Source organism: Urocitellus parryii, chromosome 3 (genome assembly GCF_045843805.1).
Source record: "Urocitellus parryii isolate mUroPar1 chromosome 3, mUroPar1.hap1, whole genome shotgun sequence".
NCBI lineage: Eukaryota > Metazoa > Chordata > Mammalia > Rodentia > Sciuridae > Urocitellus > Urocitellus parryii.
Genome location: NC_135533.1, coordinates 5163793 through 5179826, shown reverse-complemented (window position 1 = coordinate 5179826; position 16034 = coordinate 5163793). Strand labels below are relative to the sequence as shown.

The 16034-nt window shown below is 55.0% G+C and overlaps 1 protein-coding gene across 4 annotated transcripts in view; it reads right to left on the bottom strand.

The window, feature by feature from the left end:
* Prkag2 (protein kinase AMP-activated non-catalytic subunit gamma 2) overlaps positions 1-16034 on the bottom strand; it is a 263776-nt gene that overhangs the window by 93279 nt on the left and 154463 nt on the right. For all 4 annotated transcript variants that reach the window (XM_026413849.2, XM_026413848.2, XM_026413850.2 and 1 more), the window contains one exon: positions 1468-1682. In XM_026413849.2, the coding sequence (XP_026269634.2) occupies positions 1468-1682 (215 nt within the window). The remainder of the gene's footprint in view (positions 1-1467; positions 1683-16034) is intronic.

Below are 16034 nucleotides of genomic sequence, written 5' to 3'. Positions count from 1 at the left end.
GACTCTCGCCACTTAGATCAACTCTGTGCTGAGCACACGGTTAATCAAGTCACGGTTGAACGAACAACAAGAATGGTGACGGTGCGTTCCTGCCTGGCAAACACATCTTTCCCCAAAGATAACAACATTACGGGTGGAATTGTGGCCGCTAAGATGTGTTGACCTTCTAACCCCCAGTACCTGTGACTTTGATCTTATTTAAATAAAGTTTTTGTAGATGAAATGGGGTTGAGGTGACGTCATTAGGTGGGCCCTAATCCAACATGACTGGTGTCCTCATAAGAGGAGAAAAAGTGGACACACAGACACAGAGGGAAGATGGCCCTGGGAAGGTGCAGGTGGGGGCTGTAAAGGTGCCACCATAAGCTAAGGAACACCAAGACTGCCTGAGTCGCAGGGGCTGGCGGGGAGTGTGCCCTGCTGCAACCTTGGTTCTGGGCTTCAGAACTGTGAGACCACACATTTCTGCTGCTTGAAGCCACCCAGTTGTGGCACAGTTATCTCTCCATATCCACAGGTGCACCAACCATAGGTTGAAAATATTTGAAAAATATTGCATCTGTACAGAATGTTGCAGACTCCTCTGGCCACTATCCCTGAACAACAGAACAGGACAACGATTCGCACAGCATTTACGTGGTCTCAGCGATAAAGAGTAATCTAGAGGCAACTAAGTACACAGGCAGAGGTGCACAGGCGCCGGAGGGACTTGAGCGTCAGAGGATTTTGGTGTCTTCAGTGGGTCCTCAAACCTCCCTGTGGACATGGAGGGAGGACTGTACTTTGCTACAGCAGCCCCAGGAAACCCACAGTGATGGCTTCCATCCACGTAGGTGGACTTTAGTGGTGCTTCTTGGCTCCTTGCTGGGCACAGTGGGTCTCTGGTGTCTACCCTGAGCTACACAGGCTGCAGCAGGTAGGGTCTCTGTGCTCAGGGATGCACCTGGGTTGACATGGAGAAGGTGTAAGGGAAGCCACCCTGTGTCCCTCCTTCTCAGCGAGTCCTCTGAAGGCCCTAAGGACAGCCCTTACCCACTCCATGCTGAGAAGTTCCCTTTCCAAGAGGGCAACCCGAGTCAGATGGTGTCAGACTTTAAATTGTATCGCTCTAGAATACAATCCCCCTACCTTTGGTTTTGATTTGCTTTTGACCCTGACACTTTATTTTAGTATCTCAGTCAAGGTAAATTCAAATAAAGCTTTCAAGGGTGATTTTTAAGAACTGAGAGGAACAGAAAACTATTCCTGGCCACGTTTCCAATGGAGCAGATTTACCCTTTCTTGAGTTTCCATGTCCCTACTGGACCCTCACTGGTTCTGTGACTTACGATAAAATAAGTCACAAAGGCCAGCCTTGCACGACGTTCTCAGTCTTGGCTGGCGAACCAGACTGACCAGCGTGGGGAAAGCCACCAGCCTGTCCTTCTCGACCCCCAGCCCTCCCTCCGGAGAAGAGCCCAGACTTACGGTTCTGGAGGGAGCGTGGTGTGTGGGCGAGGCCAGCGGGGGCCTGGAGGGACTCTGGAAGGCCAGGCAGAACCGCTGGCCCGTGTCCGGGGGAGAAGAGGAGGCATAGATGCGGTTTTCCAAGCGCTCTGGCTCTTGCTTGTAGGACTCGAGGGGAAACGTGTGCTGCTTGGTCACTTGGGTGGGTGTCGACGGAGAAGAGGAGACGCTGGAGGCTGTGGGGGGCAGACGACAGAGGCCATTAGGAGTGTGGCCCGGGAGGAGGCAGAGCAGGCACTTCTGCTCCCAAGTGCCAAGACCCTCCGATGGCAAAACCTGCATCGTTAAGTTCTGATACGAGAGAAGAGCACTGGCGAACCCTTTGCTAGTCTCTTGGAATCGCTGGGTCTAGAAACGCCCTCACCACCCATGCTGGGCTGGGGCGGCTCCCTCTTGTGGGGCTGTGGTCCTGCCGTCATGGGGAGGGGGTGCAGGCTTCCCCAGCTCTCTCCTTCCACTAAGGTACCCGCCCTCCTCGCCTCCCCTACCACAAGCCGAGAGATGTGGCCGATTGATTGAGGCGGCTCATAGGGAAGTTCACAAAATGTTCAGTAGAGAGCAAGGTCCATGTTGGCAGGAGTCACATGACAGAGTCACAAAGAACCACAGGAGGCATGCGCCAATGAGATGTGTGCACCTCTGAGAGGGCACAGCACGGTGTCAGTGCGCTGTGAACCCGAGAAGACTTTGGGGAGGAAGCGTGGCTGGAAAGGGGCCTTGAAAAGCAAAGATCTAGAGGGACAGGAATAGGGAGGAGAAGGGTGGGGGGAGGCAATGGGACCAATAAGAAATTGCAGGGAGCCTGGGGACAGGAATCTGCCAGGAGTAATCGGTGTCCCCTTCAGCAGGCCTCCAGCTCTCCTGGGGCCTGTCTATAGCAGGCATCCATTGCTCACATCCAGTTGATGTAACAACATCACAGTTCTGGGTTGAACTGTGATCCTAGAAAGATACACTGAAGTCCTAATCCCTGGTACCTCTGGATGTGACCTCACCTAGAAGTAGGGTTTCTGCAGATATTTCTCATATTTTATAGTTAAGCCCATAAAATGTTAAAGTAAAATTTTAATTATGGAAGTCAAGCCAAAGATGTCAACAGGCATGGCCCAAGGGCCTCCCCTGTGCAACTGTGGCCTTGACAAGGATGGGTCAACCACGGAGTCCTACACCAGCTCCCATGGTCCCAACTTCTGCCCAGACCTGGACCCATGTGCACCCGCTCGGCTGCCATCTCCCTGTCCCCTAGAGGGCCCTGTCAGCAAACGATAGTTCCACACTCAAACCGACACAGCAAGACCCCTCCCCAGCAGGCCCCACCCCTGTCTTTGGGCCAGCCCCCACAGCACCCCTTGTCCTGGTGCAAGGAAGGGGTTGGGCAAGTCCACGGCCCTGTAGTGGGGGAAGGTTTGGGTCCTCTCTCTTTCTCCATGCCGAGTTGGGGACACATCTCCCAGTGGGAGCTTTGGAGGTGACCTAATTAAAGGAGCGTCCTTCTAGGGAACCCTATGTAAGGTGGAGCAATGCCAGATATCGAGAACGCAAGAGCTCTCTAACTCTCTTGAAAAATACAAGATTTTCCCCAATGGTCTAGAGAAGCAAGCCCTGTTCTGTTCCCCCACTCCCCCCTTTTGTACTGGGGACGGAACACAGAGTCTCACCCTTGCTGGGGAAGTGGTCTCCCATGGAGTTCCATTCTGCACTGAGGATGGACGTGGGTGCTTTCCACAGGGGCCAAGGATTGGGGCCAGCCCCTTTCTCTACACAGGAAGATCCCGAAGATCCCGGCCCCTGAGCTGCCACAGCAGTAAGTGATGGCAGAGAAGATTCTGCCCCCCCCCCATTCTGCACACCCTGTGGGGTGGGGGAGTGTGAGGGGGGAAGAAGAGAGGGAGATCTGCTCCAGCTCAGTGTGCATGGTGGGGGGACTGGTGTGGCAGGAGGGAGCCCTGCCCATTGGCCTTCCCTGGGCCAGGCCCCAGCTGGGGGGCACCAGCGCCCCCTGTGATGCCCACAGAGCTGTGAGGAATGTTGACTTTGGCCAAGGCAGGGGAGCCCGGGCCTTTCAGAGGGCTCTGCTGGAGGCCAGGGCAGAAGGCTTCTGGTTACTTTGTTTGCAGAGCAGGCCAATGGGGCCTCAGACCCCGGGGGCAGTGGCTGTCCTTCAAGGACCTTGCAGACAGAGCCCTCAGCAGGGGCACCATCCTGGTCCCTCCCAGTGTAGAAGAACTGGCTGGTTCCAGGAAAGTTCTGATCCTGGCTCTCCCAACTGACACCTCCACTGGACAGACAGCCGCTTCCTTGGCGCTCCCTGTGGGCAGCTGTGTGGAATGTGATGGGGCAGACAGAACAGGAAGGGTCAGGTGTGTGGGCCACAGAAACCTCTGCCACCACCCGCTCCAGCCACCTGCAGCAGCAGCTCAGGGCCCTAGGATCTTCATGTGTAGAGAAAGGGACCCCTGTGGAGAGCACCCACGTCCATCCTCAGGCAGGGAAGTCCAACCTCCCTCCTGCTGCCATCTCTCCAGGCCCCGCTCAGACCTTCTGGCCCAAACCACACCCATCAGAGCTGCAAACGAGCAGGTTCTGTTCCACAGCGTCTTCCCCTGCTGTGCTGCATCCTTGCCAGGAGGTGCACATTACCACGGGGTGCTCAAAAGTAGAGCCTGGAGACCCAGCTCCTCCTGGAGAGAAGAGGTTAAAGAAATCCCGGCCCCTCCTCACGGCAGCAGAGGCCCCATGGGAACGTGACAAGCCTCCTTGTCCTCTCCCTGCGAGACAGAGAGGTAAGAGGCGTCGGTAGAGAATGACGCTGTTTGTAGAGTCAAAGGAGGGACAGAGGAGTTCCTGCAAGTGCTCACATCCTGCCTGTCTGCAGGTGTCAACAGCAGCAGCCCTGGAACCATCCAGAGGCACTGGCTGTCTCCAGGGAAGGAACACCTGGCAGGGACGGTGTTCGTCGGATCCCTTCCCTGTTTTACACACTGACGTCCGGGGTCTGCGGTTTCTGTTCTGAAAGTTACTTTTTCCAGCCACTGCTTTACAACTGAGCAGAGGGCCCCGCCCCGCCCCCAGATGCCCACATTTAAGAGCAAGCCTGCCTCCTGCTGGAGCCCCCAGCTCTGCACGCGCCCAGGGAGCTCACTGCTGTTCCACGAGCGGGGGTCCGCCCTTCCTCCCTCTCTTGTTCTACACCTCTGTCTGTCTGCTGTCTGTCTGTCTGTGAGAAGATATCCCATTTATGAGCCAGTTACTGCCTTGCAAGGGACTTTGCCGCTGGAGAGAATGCGTTCGCTCTTTGGGTATGAGATGGTCCTTTGCCAGCAGGAATGATTTAAAGAGAACGGGACCAAGGAGCCTCCCCGAGAGGGCTCTCTAAGCACAGCCGAGGTCTCTGCCTCTCCTCCTGCTGTCCTGTCCCTGTGAGCGCGGGAAAGATCCTACCTGTCCTGAGTGAGGAGGAAGAGAGAAGGTGGGGCGAGGTGGGGAGCGGAACCGGGCTGGCCCCCCCCGGAGGAGGAGCAGAGAGGGGTCTTCCACCTGGGGGTGGGACGCGGCTCCTGGTAGGGCTGGACGAGCCTCCACCCTCAGAGAAGCTCCTCTTCCAAGCTCACGAGGTGCTCCCCAGACCCCTTCCTGCCTCTGCCTTGCCCCCTCCCAGGGCCATGACTCCGGTGGGAAAACAGGACACTCTGGACTAGAGAGGGTCAGCACCGGTCAGCTTTCCATCACTGTGACAACGCCCGAGAGGACCATCTCAGTAAGGCTCAGACTCTCAGGAAGAGTCTCGGGGTTTTGAAGGGTTCGTTTGTGATGGGTTGGCCCTTTTGCTTGGCACCTGTGGCTTAAGGAGGAGTGTATGGCAGAGATACAAAAGACAGAAGCGGAAGAGACGAGGGTCCCACAATCCCCTTTGAGGGCACAACCCCAGTGACTGGACGGCCTCCTCCTGGGCCCACCTCTTAAAGTCTTCGGCACCTTCCGGTAGCACCAAGGTGGGGACCAAGCCTTTCACACACAGGCTGTTGGGGGAACCTTCCAGTCCACGCTAGCAGAGGGAGAAGGGAAATTTGTCGGGGGAAGGGACAGGTAAAATGTCAGGCCCAGGCAGGCTCAGACATATTTGCATGAGGAATGTGTGATGAGTTTAGGGGGACAGGTAAGAACCTTCCTGGAACCAGAGATGGAAATATCTTCAAGAGGGGCCGAGCCCTGCGGTGCCAGGCAAACGCTCTCACACATTCTTCTCCATCTGCACCCCTGTCCCCCACTGTACTGACTGAGAAACTGGTAGTCAGAGAAGTTCCATTAATTACCCACAGTCCTTAGCAGGCAAGCAGCAGAGCCCACACCTGGACTCCACTCTTCTGACTCCAAATCCCAAACTCTTCTTACCACCTTTAAACTGGGATATTGCCAAGAGAAAGAATGCCAAGGTTTAAAGTCACATCTCAGCTGGGCGAATCCCTCTTCCAGAAAGTGGCTCCACAAGCCAATACAAAGAAGAGCTGGGGAGGCCCTGGGAGCCCCAAAGGGCAGTAAAAGGTGCCGTGGGAGGGAGGGGGCACTGAGGGGAGACAGTGGGCTTGGGACCCTGCTGCTTCCAGTGCAGGAGTGGCCACGGCAGGCAGGACAGGCTTCCTACATGTTGGCCAGGAGGCAGAGACAGATCAAGTGGGGGCTGTTCACGCATGTGGACACTATCTTTTCATTAGGAGGAAGTTGTCCTAGGAAAGGACTGTGGGGCAGGTGAGAACCATATTCCTGAGCTTTTTTCTGTTTTAAATATTGGTGTCATGGTTCATAAATAAAGGGGAAAGTGGGGTGGTACTGCTACAAGTTCCCCATAACTTTTAACTAGACCAGCTCACTCCTTCATGGTGGGGGGAACTGTCAACTCAACTCCTGGGCAAGCCGTGTGTCTGCTCAGCAGGTGCCCAGGGTCAAGCTTGGTGCAGGTGCAGAAGAGGGATCCCACTGAGGTGAACTGGACCAAGCCCCACCCTTCTGTGCCGTTGGAGAAAATGGGACAAGAACAAAACTAAAAGCAGGCCCAGCACCACAATGCAATAGCACTGATGTCAAGCGCACCCACACCGGGGCAGGAGGGGGAGCTACGTCTGGGTGTGAGGTCTCCAGGTGTCTCCGTGAGCCTCCCACAGCCCAGAGGCCGGGAGGCTCACGGAGACTCCCGGAGGAGCTTGGCCTCCGCCCAGCACTGGCCCCAGCAGGACTGGGCAGCAGCAACGGTAACCTAAGAAGGCTCTTGGGACAGGCAGGTTCCCCCACTCGGTTTCTTCCAAGAAGGCGCCCCCCCCCCCTGCTGCTTGAGGACTTTGTGCAGGGCTGCCGTCAGCCTGGGGGTGGACAATGCTTTGATTCTCCCGGCTGCGCCAGGCCCTGTGAATAGGCCCAGTGAGTGAACAGAAACTGCCCCTGGCAGCCGCACAGAACACCATGCAAGTGGCTCCAGACACCAGGGAGCCATGAGCTGGTGACTTCACAGGGCCTGGCTGGCCGTGCTGGCAGGAGTTGCGTCTGGAGAAAAGGGGGAGGAGAAGGGAGGACAGAGGTGCCACTGGACAGACGTGAAGCCAGCCTGGAGACAGAGAGGCCTGCAGGGGGAATCAGAGGTCTGGATTTCAGAAGCCCCAAGCTCGGAGCCTGGCTCGACCACTAACTGGCCATAGGCCCCTGAGCAAACCAACCCCTTGCCTTGGGAAAAAAAGGAGCCAGGTAGACCAGATGGTCACACGGGTGTGCCGGGCCCCTCTGCTGTGTGAATGGAAGGAGCCGGAGCCAGCGGCCGCGGCAGGCTTCTCACGATTCTCACGCTTCTCACGCACACAGGCCGGAGCGAGAAGGAAGGAGGACAAGCCGCACTTTTCTGACTGTTGTTCCCAGGGGCAAGGAGAAGAGACTCCAGCTCGCCCGGGGGTGGGGGTTGTTTATATGGGGTTTAAACTGCCAACCACTCATCACAGAGATGAGAGGGTTGGTGCTCTCAGTTGGAAAGGATAATGACAGGAGCCATCGAGGGGATGGTGCCATGAGAGGTGACAGACAAAAGTGCCACAGCCAGAGAGAGAGTGCAATCCTTGCTGTGCCACAGTTCAGAAGGGACTGCCAGACACAGAATCATCATGAGGTGTGTGTAAAGCTGGGCTCCAGGTGGGTGTGGCAGCACAAATAGCCACTCGCTGTGTCTGCGCAGGAGCAAATGCTCCACGTGCACCTTCAACCTTTGGCTTCCCTGCTGCCCTTCTGCCTGGCTATCCCCTGCTCCTACCACACTGGCCCTCACCCTTTCATTCTTTGCCATCTCTGCCAGCTTGGTGTCCTAGGGACCGCCTGTGGATGCTACAGCGGGGACTCCCGGGGCGCAGCTCCAGCATGGCTTTGGGCTGGAGATGGGAGGGGCGTATGTGAAGCTCACCCCTTCCCACCCGCACCCACCTGCCTGGCCTCCAGCAACAGCTCTCTCCCTTGACTCTCAGGCCTGGGTGGTGTGGACTCCTGCTGCTGCTTGTCCTGGGCTTAAGCCTTGGCATCTCTTCCCATTGGCTCCTGAAATCCTGCCCACAGCTGCATGAAAAGTCCCTTCAGAGTCCCAGCTGGAGGGACACAACCTCCAGCCTGCACTCCTGACCCAGGATGAGGACTGCCCAGGGAAGGGGAAGAACTGAGCTCTGCAGCCAGCAAACCTGGGTGTGACCCCCGGCGCTCCACCCCCAAGCAGTGTGGTCTTGGATGGGTTAGCCCCAGCTCAGCATCTCAGGTCCAAATGTCAGAAGCAGAAGACTCTACAACCCTAAGTGGTGGAGTATGTGCCCAATACCTGTAGGTGCCCAATCCAGCAACAGAAGATGCCATCTGATGGGGAAAGACCCTGTTGGCAGAAACCCAAGTCCACTTAGCTAATTCTGGCCACTGGCCTTACTCAGTTCAATGTGGAACTGGCCACCTGAAGTTCAATGTGGAACTCATCTCCAGCCAACTCCAGACCTGTGGTCCCTGGGCTATGGCGCTATGATGGATGGTAGATAGCAACCAGCCTCTTTGGCAGGTTGGAGGTCTCTGGACAGTCCAGGGCCCAGTGCTCGTTCAGCCCACCCAAGCCAGGGTCAACCAAGATGCAATTTGGAGGTCCTTCTTTGGGGGGGGGGGTGTCAAGGGCAAGTCAAGGTCATTAACTGGCTTTCCATCACTGGTGGTTTCAGCAATTTGGAAAGCTGCAGCTCCTGAAGGTCAGTACCATGGGCCGCACATCAGCTCACTCAACAGCCTTGGCCTGGGTATGACATCACATCAACACTCAGGTCAATCAGTCCACGCGCTCCGTAGTCCAGGGAAGGCTACCTCTTCTGATGCAGGACATCCTCCTACGGGGACTTCACTTAATTCTTTCTCTTCAGCTCATAATTTGAGTCCTTGGGACACTGTTCAAGACCACTTCTCTGTCACCTGCTTCAGTGGGCTACATCCCAGGAGACCATGGCCACTCTACCTGCCACGCCACGGAGCCAGAGTGCACACTGGGGAAGGAGCCAGGCCCACTGTGGAGGGCAAACATTTTGTCTCTGTGACCTTTTTAACACTCTTAAAAAATATGTTATTTGTTTTAATGAGTAACAAGCTTATTATTGTTAAATTCATTTATATTTTTAAATGTTCTCAGTTTTAGTTTTAGTTTCTTTTTCTTTTTGGTACTGGGGATTGAACCCAGGGGTGCTTAACCATGGAGCTACATCCCCAGCCCTTTTTTATTTTGAGACAGGATCTTGCTAAGTTGCTGAGGTTGGCTTTGAAACTGCGATCCTCCTGCCTCAGCCTCTGGAGCTGCTGGGATTGTAGGCATGTGCCACCATGCCTGGCTCCCAGTGCATTTTAATAACAAACTAAAATAACGGTGTTTATGATAATAATTTATAATAATGGTGTTCCACCCTCTCCAAAGTCCTATTAGTGACTTCTGTGGTATTGGGCCCTTGAGTGTGCCCATGGGCTCCGTGATGGTGGCTGAGCTATTTCCTGCAGGATCCCTGAGGAACCACACTCTGCTCACCTCCTGTCAGATGTTAGGGTACCCCCCCGAGGGCAGAGGTCGCAGGACTGGGGGTGCTCCAGGGCTGATCAGCAGATTGTTCTAGGTCACAAAGTGCCTCCTCAGCCCCACCAGCTGGGGTGGAGAGTGGGGTCAGGCACACTTGGAGGGAGGGGTTGGGGTGGGAGCCAGGTTCTGTCCAGAGGGCAAGTCTCAAGGGCCCCAGGGCACATTGATGTGGCACAGGCTGCAGGTGCTGAGGCCACCTGAGCAGCTGCTGTGCCTTGTCTGTGAATTCCAAGGGAACAGAGGTCACCACTCTCTGCCCAGCACACTGAATTGCCCACCAGTGCTTGATCTGGAGTGGTCCACAGGCTCAACAGGGCAGGCTATTCAAGACAGAGGTCCCGCGAAGGGAACAAGCTGAGGGGGAGCTCTGAGGGGGTCCCTTGGCGATGTCCTCCCTGTGCTGCCGTCCGGCACAGTCAGGGAGCTTGGGAAGTCACAGGTGGTCTTAGTCCTGTGTCGTCAGGACACTTGGGTCAAAAACCAGGTGGATCTCAGGCTTGACCTTGAGGTCTGAGCTTTGGGAAGTTTCTAGGCCTTCTTGGTTTTAAGGAACCAGTCATGTCCGGCTGAAGCTTGACTTAGGGACAACTAGGCTTCTTGGGTCTTGGTGGCCTGGGACTTCACCAGGAGTGAACCTAAGCAGCCATTTGTTCGTTGGGTACGTGTGTGGTCTGGGTTTAATCCAGGCCATGACAACCTGCTCTGAGGCTCTGGGTGGAAGATCCCTGAAGAGTCCCTATATTTTCCCCTTGAACTTTGAAAATCTTTTCTGTTTCCATTCCCCGAGGGAAGGTTTTGCTCAAAAACTTTGGCCTAGGAAGTCCTCACTCTCCATCCCCACAGAGTTCAACCCAACACGCCGAGCAGAGAGTATCTGAGCCACAGGCACGGTCGAGACACACTCAGTTCAGAGTTCCCAGGCCTGGCTGGGCACAACACTCAATGGAGCTTTGAGAATCCACGTTCTCGGCCTGAAGATTCGGACTGAGTGGGGCTGAGCCTGGGAACCTGAGTCTGCTGAGGTTCTCCAGTTGGTTCTGATGGAACCATTCATTTCATCCAGCTTCTGCATTTTGCAGCTAAGAAACTTCTGAAGCAGTTGCTAGCTCTCAGCCTCCGTGGCTCTGAGGTCCTCGGGCCACAGTGCTCTTTCTCACAGCTCCCTTTTGAGTCAGTCAAGTCTCTTCTTTCTCACCCAAGCTCCCTGTTTGGTCTCAGATGGAGATCGCCCTCCCTGCAGTTCAAGACGGTCCCAGCGGAGGTTCCCTGAGTCTTGCCTCAACCCTGGGTACCTCCATTCATGCAGCTGCCCACCAGCTCTTCCGAGCTCCCCTGCACCTTCCCAGCTGGCTCTGAGGCCCTGCTCTGAAGGCTGCGGAATCGCCTGTTTCCTACAAGACAATTTCCTCATGCTCCGTCATCTTCCCTACCCAAGCTCCCCAGCAGGGCCCCTTTCTCAGGTGGGGTATGTGGACTCTCATCTCAGGATCTGCACTGGCACCTGGATTACCCAGGGGCTCTGGCACTGCCCTCCTTCAGCTCACAAATTCCTCTAGTCATTTGGAATAAGGTTTGGGGCTGCAAGTTTGGTTATAGGCCCTGAGAATGTTTTACAACTTTTTATAACTGAAACTATTCCAAATATGTTGGAAAATATCTGAGTCATCTTGGAGTTGAAGCATTATAGTAGTACAGAGGGTGAAATTTTTCTTGTATTAAAAAAACCCAAACTTCTTTAAGTATTTTTTTTTTTCCAACTAAATACTATATAGGCCCAACCCTCCTTAGCTTCCCAAACCAGGCACCCTTGGAGTGGTACGATCCGAGTTTGGGATATTTCTTGAGGTTCTTATTTTCCTGGGAGGAACTGGTTCAGGGGGAAATGGTTCTCTGGGGCATTGTACAGCCAGTACGGTTCTGGACCCCAGTAAGTTAAGAGTTGGAGCTAGTGTATTAATACTTTGCATGGGCAAACTGGCCAAATGAAATAAACAGAAATGGAGCGGGGGAAGGAGAAGGGAATCTTGCAGGGTTACTCGTGGTCAGTCCCAACAGTGTGGTTCCCGCCCACGGGCTCCACCCTGGCCATTGGAAGAATTGTACCCTCCTTGAGCTCCCCTGGAGTTCAGAGTCCCACTTCATGGACCCAGTGTCACCTTAGATACTTCACTGGAGTGAGAGGGAATAGCTCGGAGCATGTGGAAGTTGAAGACAAAAGGCAACCCTCAGAGGAAGGGAAGAGAGGAAACTCCCATCAGTAGCTTTGTAGAGAGATTCTGGGACAAACCACTTCCCTTATGAAATGGTGGTGTGGGTCAGATCTTAGCGTCCACCAGAGGCTCATGGGCTGCAGTTTCCCCATGCAGAGGGCTTGGGAGATGGTGGAGCCTTTAGGATGTAAGGCCTAGTAGAGGAAGTCAAGCCCTTGAAGGGGATATTAGGACCCCATCCTCTTCTTCTCTCCCTGCTTCCCAGCCACAACCATAAGTTGTGGGGCGGGGAGCTTTGCTTTACCATGTGCTTCCTGCCATGATGTTCTGCCTTTCCACAGGCCCAAAGTGATGGAGCCAAGTGACCAGAGACTAAAACCTCTGAAACCATGAGCCAAAATAAATCTTTCCTCCTTTAAATTGACCTCTCTCAGGTATTTTGTCACAGCAATTGAAAGCTGACTAACACAAATGTTTTTTGAAAACAATTTGTGAGAATTTGTTAGTGAAGGGGAAATGTTAGTACATCGGTCTTCCCTGGTTATTAGTATTTGTGGGATCACAAATGTGACAAGCATCATTTGGTGCTTTAGATGAATGTCCCACGGAGAGAATCATAGAGACAGTCAGCAGAGAATTAGGGGACAACAGGCTCATCATCTCCTTCTATCATGGAGGAAACACAGGCTCCAAGAGCACAGTGTTAGTCTCAGTCCACACCAGGTCCAGAAGCAGGGGCATGGCAATAGGTCTTTGGACCCCAGAGCAGTCCTCATGCTCTGTGCCTTGAGAGCTTCAGGCGACGACTTTGCAGCCATCACCAGCCGAAACAACAAACAGCAAACAGTGACCTTCTCCAAAGGTCAAGGCAACTGGCTGTTTGGGAGCAGCGGGGCATTGCGATGGGGATGCGGGGGCCATGCTCAACGACATGTGTGTGTGTGTGTGTGTGTGTGTGTGTGTGTGTGTGTGTAGGTGGGGACTGGGCACAGTTTCCAAGGGCAAAGTGAGGAGGATGGCACAAGCTGTTTTCCACCATTTGTCCTGGCCACAGGTAAATGACAAGGCGGTGTCCTTCCAAGCGCATACCTGCGGGGGCTGGGCAGACATCCTTGCAGGAGCATTTCCAAGTGAGGTTGTGGTCCCTGTGTGCAAGGTCTGGTCCTGGCAGACTCTGTGGTGATCACTCTTGCTACCATGCAACATGACTGAGGTCCCTTCCTCATGATCCCCCGGCTGTGTTATTCTTGTCGTCAGGGCTTGACACAAGTGGCTCCATTCTGATTCTGAGAATTTGCACACTGTGGAGTGTCCACGTGTACAGTTCACAGGGCGATGCACACATTGTCTGTGCAGGTGGGGCCTGGGGTCAGAGGTGCATAGGGGCGGTGTTATGTGCCCCTGCAGGTGGAGTCTGGGGGGCTGCCCTGGGCGGCCTTTCCAGTGTCCAGCTCTCCTCCACACCTGGGCTCCTCTCAGAGCCACAACCAGGGTCTGCCCAGGGGGTGTGTGCAGGGTGGTGGGAAGGACCTGAGGTGGGCACGTCGGGTTCGGGAGGGGTGAGAAGAAGACGAGAAGCTGAGGCAACTCTCAGTTTCCTTCCCAGGTCAGGGAAGTGACCCTGAGGTCAGCACCGTGGACTTCCTACTCCCTGGCTGACACTAAGGCTAAGGCGCCCCATGGGCAGGAAAGGCTTTGTGGAATGGCCACGGGATGGGGCCAGAATTTTTCTGGGCAGAAATCTCCATAGGTGCCTGCCTTGATCAGACTGTCCTTAGGTCAAGACAGGATTTCTACACAAGTTCTCACCTCGATGTCTCGGAGGCTCTTGTTTATAACACTGGGTCACTCAGGCAGACGTCCCAGCAAAGCCAGAACACACGGTAACCTTGGAGCTAACTCTGCTGAGGTGGGACTAGGGGAGGGTCAACTGACCATCAGGCCCCAAGAGCGTTCCTGTGCTGACCAGGGCGCTCAGGGCCAGGGCTCCCTCGCAGACCCTCTTGGAATTCCTGGTGTGAACCACACGTTCATTAGTCCAGATCCTGGGAGGGAAGTGGTTCTTTAACTGTTTTGGGTCCCAGGTTCTCTGACGATCTGATGAAATTCCTAACGCACCACGCCCGGTCCTCAGCTCCTCGCCCACTCTTTCTGTCGTGACTTCAAGGCGGTTCCAATTCCCGGCACCAGGTTTTCGGGTTCCCAGGGGTCTCACAACGTGTCCCAGCTCCTTTGCCCGCCGGGAGGACTGGCTCTCGCTGCACCAGCTCTGCAGTCTGAACCCCCAGACATCTCCAAGGGACCACACTGCGGGGAATCATGGCTGAAGACCAGGTGGAAATTGGCACAATGGCCAAACCCAGGCCATGCGTATCGGGCACCTTCCACAACGAGGTGTCCAGGGCATGCTCTTTAACGTCGAAATTGTACCCCTTCTCTCTGCTATTTGGCTGTTTGATCTGGGCAGAACCTGTGGTGGTAGCTCTCCCCACCCTCAGACTGTGGGAGCCGCTGGTTGAGGGCAACCCCACCAGCTGTGCCCTAGGGGCCCCCACTTTGGACTCCTTCCTGGGCCACCAAGTTTCACCTGGAGGGACTCCTTGGATCAGCCCAGCCTCAGGCTCTGGTCTCAGTACAGGTGAAAGGAACATGGAAGATCCAGAGCGCTCTGGGCGGCTCTTCCTCCCTGGAGGCTCTCTGGCGTGGGCAGGGTGGAGCGTGCACCGCAGCTCCCAGACCTCCATGTGGGAGTACCACCCCCCATGCAGCAGCAGCAGGAGGCCAGGGCCGAGTCTGAGTGTCCTGCCCAGCTCTCCCCTGCGGTTCCCTCTTCCCTGTAGGCCAGGGGGTGGCCGGCAGCCAGTCTCGGGCATTCCCTTCCAGGGTGCTGGCCGGAGCCGGTGCCGCGGGACTCTCCCGAGGCTCTGTTGACTCAACACATCATCTGACACCGCCCGCCAGGCCCCCTGGGTGTGAGGTGCCAGTGAGACGGGCCGGGGTGGCCGGGAAAGCATCCAGCTGTCACCTCGGCCCAGGATTCGTCTCTGCGCCTGTTCTGAGAGGTCAGCTCCCCCCATTCACACCAGGAAGAAAGGCTGTGAGCTGTACCGGTCATCTGCCTGCAGCGATGAATGGGTCAGATTCTCCACGGAGCGGGCAGGAGAGGCAGGCGAGCTGCCAAGGAAGGAGTCACGTGTCTCCTGGTGGAAATGAGGGTATTGGCTGCACCCTTCCCAGAACAATCCAGAACCACAAACCCAGGATGGACCTCTACCCCTCAACAGGACACCGACCGCAGGAGTCCAGGGCCATAATAGAAGATTACAGAATCACAGTGGAATTTTTCCTGGTGTTTTTAATAGAGAGGTAACAATTCAATCAGAAGGAACTGGCAAAGGGGCCACCTCTCTGGGGTGCCTGGGACTCTTAATGTTTCCAGACATCCACCACCACTGTTGATTCTGGGGAGGGAGGACTCGGGCTGCTGTGTGCAGATTGTCAGGGCCCGGGAAGTCCCCGTGCCCTTCCACACACCTCATCTACTGATTCATCTCTTGATGAGCTGGCCTCCTACCTTGCTGATCTTGGCTACCCTGATGGAGGCTGGCCCTGATGCTGTGCACAGTACACAGAAGGGAAACGGCCATTTGGAAGCACAACTGGGGGGTAGTGTTGGGTCTCCCTGTTCAACAGCCACTAGTACAGGCTGTGCCACCCAATCTCCTCTTGGGTGCTTGCTTCCATGAGTCTCCAGAATTGGAAGTCTGGTTAGGGCAGTGGAGTTTCCCACTCATCTTGTGGTCAACTGCAAGGTCCAGCATCTGTCATTGACTAAGTCCATCCTTGGCAGAGCCATCACTGGTTTCTAGGGCAGGCCACTCTTTTTTTAAATGCACTTCACACACTCCAAGCTTACAAAATTATTGAGCATTGTGGTTGTTTCTCTATGTATCTTGTTTCCTACACTGACCATGAGCGGCTGTGAGTCTCGTCTCTTGCTGTACTTTCTGCGTGGCACAGTGCCTGGCACAGAGTCCTAGCACACAAGTGTGCCATGCTCACATGGGACACCTTTGTTCACCAAATTGCCAGCTGGCATAGCCCACAAAAGAACAAATGGGTAAACAGCATTTTATCAACGTTTAAGACTTAAACTCTTCAAAAACACACGGCTAGGAAAACGGAAAAAGACAAACGGCAGGGAGAAA